General features: G+C 63.8%; 1 protein-coding gene across 1 annotated transcript in view; it reads left to right on the forward strand.

Moving 5' to 3' along the window:
• The window catches only part of VAC14 (VAC14 component of PIKFYVE complex), a 101,877-nt gene extending 99,265 nt beyond the window's left edge, over positions 1 to 2,612 (forward strand). The window contains exon 19 of the mRNA XM_047078730.1: positions 2,001 to 2,612. Coding sequence (XP_046934686.1) covers positions 2,001 to 2,163 — 163 coding nt within the window. The 3' untranslated portion in view covers positions 2,164 to 2,612. The remainder of the gene's footprint in view (positions 1 to 2,000) is intronic.
• Positions 2,613 to 4,271: the final 1,659 nt, after the last annotated feature.

A 4,271-nucleotide genomic window follows, 5' to 3' on the forward strand; every position in this document is an offset into this window, starting at 1 on the left:
CATGATCTTCCAGAGAGTGCAGGGTATGGCCCACTCCTCCCCATCCCCGCGCCTCCCTGGCCACATCTGTGCACATCACCCAGGTTTGCTGCCCACTGCCGGCATCTCCATGGAAACCCCTAATCTCAGTCCTGCCTCTGGACCAGACGCCTGTGCTTGTCAGTAGTGTTGAGGGGAATGGCACACAGACCCGCGAACGCCCAGCATCCAACGGCATACTCCAATGTCTGCTCTGGCCTCACGTGTCCAGGCCTGCAGATCTCTCCTGCATCTCACCTACTCGGCTGGGGCAGCACCTGGTCACTGCCTGGGGCTAGAGCTGTAAGCTGCAGGGTGTCCCTCGGCCTCCCCAGAAGCCCAGGCGGTGACACCTGATAGTGCCCTGTTCCCAGGGAAGTTGCATACGGCAGCCAGAGTCCAGAATGCTGCCCCTAGAGTGGGCCCCACCTAGCTTCTCTTGATGTTTGTTGAATTAATGTTGCCTGAGGCCCAGGAAAGCAGCCGCCAAGGCACCATCCAAGGTGTCTTCAGATGGCACATCTTCAACAGGAAGGGAACAACACTGAGTAGGGGTGCAGGGGGCCACCTCCAAGCTTCCAGATGGCATCCTGACCATGGGGAGGGCCCCCACTGCCCTTGGTCCTGCCCCAGCAGCCAGGTGAATGGTCAGAGATGTCTGTCAGGGGCCAAGTTCATTGGTAAGGGTTTCCTTCAGGTGAAGCGCCATCGTGTTTCCCCCAAAATGTACTGAGCCACTGATGCACCCCAGGCCTCAAGCTGCTCAACTCTGGCCAGCCTCACCTCAGGGGGGCATAGTGGTCATAGCCACAGTGGCTGCCCATGAGGTACCTAGGCTGGGGCTAGGCACCAGGCTAAGCTCTTACATGTTGAATATGAACCACCCTCACCCCCTCACCGTGGAGTGGCCCCTGTGGCAGTCCCCTTCTACGGATGAGCAAACTGAGTCACGTGCCCAAGGCCAAATAGCTACGAAGTGGTCGTATCCAGGCTTCTCTAGCTCCTGTGCCCAGCTGCTTCTTGGAGCCTGTGAACTCACAGGGCCCTGGGATTCCCGTGAACGGCCCACAGCCTTCATGAGACCCCCTTACCAGGGCCACTAGGTCTCAGGGGGCTAGAAGCAAATACTTCCCCAGCCCACACACATCTGTTTCCCAAGCCAGTGAGGCTAAAATGAAAGAGGAACAGACTCTTTCATGAGACTTTGCCGAAGGGATGGTTATAATGGGAAGGGACCCAAGGGGACCTGGTCCCCAGGAACAAGCTGAACAGGACTACTACGCCGCACAACTCTAGGGAGCATCAGGTACACTGTGGCTGTGCGCTGCACAACTTGTGCAGCTGTACAGAGCAACCGGGGAGGGTGGTCGCAGCAGGAGTTGTGGGAGCCGTCAGCACGCCCAGTGGTGAGACCAGCTCTCCTTCTCCAGGGACAGGGAATGACTGCGGGCCTCTGGACCCCAACACTCAATAAGAGATGTCCTGCCAAGCTGAAGGCCCAGTAGAGACTCTTCAGCAGTAGACAATCCCTGTTGTCTGCAGGCCTAGTCCTGCCCCCAGAGAAAGGGCCAGGCTGCCTCCTCCCCCTCCTCCCTGGACCCTGTTCCAGGCCCCAGCTGGCTTCCTGGCTGGCTGCTAGCCCTGGCTTTCACCCCAAAGGGAGCCAGTCGTAAACAGGAAATGCTTCCCGATGCGATGCCTGCTCTGGGCCCCGTCGTCAGCCCACAGACTGAAGGCCATGTCCAAGCAGCAGTGTTGACTGGTCCCAGCAGCTGAGGGGGAGGGGATGCTCATGAGGCTCCCCTACTTTGGGGCTGTTGGGCAAGGGTTACCGGGCCTGAGGCAGACAGACTCGCCAAGGTTGAGCTCCATCAGCCTGTGACCCTGCCCTGACCCTCGCCCTCCTATGCCCAGCGCTGCCTGCCCCCAGCTCCCTGCCATGTATGCTGAGACTGATACTGAGCCCTTCTCCTTCTTCCCAGAGACAGTCCACAGGCAGCTCCCAAGTCGCAGAAAGCGGATTCCCCCAGCATTGACTATGCAGAGTTGCTGCAGCACTTTGAGAAGGTCCAGAAGAAACACCTGGAAGTGAGGCACCAGCGGAGCGGGCGTGGGGACCACCTGGACCGGAGGGTTGTCCTCTGATGCCTGACTGGAGAAGGGCCCAAGGAGTGGCCCCACGGAGCATTTGGGGTCTTCGGGCTCCCTGAGGAGCTCGGAGACCTGCCTCAAGGGCAGGGCTGGGCCTGGCCACCAGCGCGGGGTTGGGGGGACAGAGGCTGTCCATCCAAGCTCCTCTCATAGCCCAGCCCCCTGGGCCCCCAGTGCTGTCAGCTGCACCCTGGCATTCAGACAGAGCTGGCTTCCCACCCGGGTGGGGCCAAAGCCTCAGACACCACCCATTCTCTGGAACTGGTCTCTTTCTAATATCCTCTTGTAAAAGAGCTTGACCTCTCCAGCCCACCAGAGCCCTGGCCTTGAGTGATGTGTGTACTTAGGAGTATGCATACCTGTCTGCAACTAGAGGCCAGCACAGAAGTCCATATGAATGACGCACCCCCTGCCCCAATAAAGAAGTGACAGAAAACCTTCAACCTGCACCAGCTTGCTCTTTCCCACGGGCACCTGCTCCCTGCCTGATAACTGCAGATGCTCCAGGACCTTCTTGCCTGCCCTGGAGTGCTGGACTCATAGTGGCCCCAGGGAATGCTGGCTGCACCTGGGAAGGCTGGTCACTGCACAGTCCCTGATGGGTGTGTCCTTGGGTCCCAGCTCTCACCTCTAGGATGCACCCCTTCCTGGAGACCACCAAGCACTGGCCTGGCCTGGAACCCTGAACCCTACCTTCCCAGGCACCTACTCTGACTTTTCCATCCAGATTCCCCCATAGTGATGCCCCATGTCCACATTGAACAAAACCAAATCTTGAGTTTCGGAATGAAAGGGCGCTCACTGCACGCTGCGCATCACAGGAAATGGAAGGGAAGGCCCAGCCAGGCCAGTGCAGGGAGGGAAGAGGCCTTCCAGGTGCCCACCCCCTTGATTTGGCTAAATAAGCTTCAATACACACCATCAGGCCAGAGCACCTGACTCCAGGCTTTGGGAAGCGTCTAATTGGCCTAATGAGCTCCCAGGTGGCTCTAGGGGTGGTCCCTGGAGTTTGGGAGAATGAGCTCTGCGAGCTCTTCCCCTCTGGGCCCCCGGCCCCTTGCGAGGCGAGGGTGGGTTTCCCTGCCTGGAGACCCCAGGACGACAGGCCGTACTGGACCCGTCGTCCACGTGAACACGCGTGCGTCCCCACGCACGTGTACCCGGGCGTCGGGGACTGGGGACGGCAGCCCACCTCTGCTCAGCTGGTCCAACACCCGCCCCCACTGCCGAGTAAGCAGGTTGCCCGACCAGGTAACGACTACCCTAAAAGCTCAGCCTGGAGACCCTCGTGCGAGCGGCTTCGGCACCGCCTGAAAGAGCGGCCAAAGAGCTTTTGGAGGAGCGTCCGAACTCGCCGGTGCCCGGGACGAAATGTCCCAGGGCGGGCTGACGCCCGTGCGTTCCCCGCTGTGTGTCGTGTATCGCGCCCGCGGGATGCACCCGGAGGAGCCCAGCCCTCCGCCCGTCCGCCAAAAGCGCGGGAAGACCCCGGCCCGAGGCCACGGGCTGGAAGGGGGTGCCGAGCCCCTTCCCGGGAGGCAGGCACCCAACCGCCGGTCCTCTCCCGTCAGGCAGCCGGGCGGGCCCCGCCCCAGCGCCGCCCCCGGCCCGTGGTGGCGCCCGCGCCCGCCGGCCCCGCTCGCCCGGCCACTCTGGCTGCGCCCGGGCTCGAGTTTCAAAGCCGGGCTCCGGCGCTGAATGGGCCTGCGCCCGGCCGGCCTTTCCCACAGCCCTCGCCCGCCGCCGCCCCCCCTACCCCCCCCCCCCCCGCCGCGGTCCTCCCTCCGCCGCACCCACGTGACGCCCGAGCCGCGGCGGCTCGGATTACCGCCGCCGCTCCAGTCCCCGCGCCGAGGCCGCGCCGCCAGCTGCCCGCGCCGCGCCCCCCGCGCCGCCCGCCCGCCCCGCCGCGCCATGGCCCGCGCCGCCCCGCCGCGGCCCGCCACCCCGGAGCGCCGCGCGGCCGGCCGCTGAGCGCCGCCCGGAGGCGGAGGCCCGGCCCGGCCTCGGAGCGAGCGCCCGCCGCGCCCGGCTCCCTTGGCTGCCGGCGCCCTGCTCCCCTGCCCGCGCCCGCCGTCGCCGCTGCCGCCCGGCCCGGCCCG

Source organism: Lynx rufus, unplaced genomic scaffold (assembly GCF_022079265.1).
Source record: "Lynx rufus isolate CCGP_SWC_20201006 ecotype Redwood Valley unplaced genomic scaffold, mLynRuf1.p SCAF_16, whole genome shotgun sequence".
In the NCBI taxonomy this organism is placed as follows: Eukaryota; Metazoa; Chordata; class Mammalia; order Carnivora; family Felidae; genus Lynx; species Lynx rufus.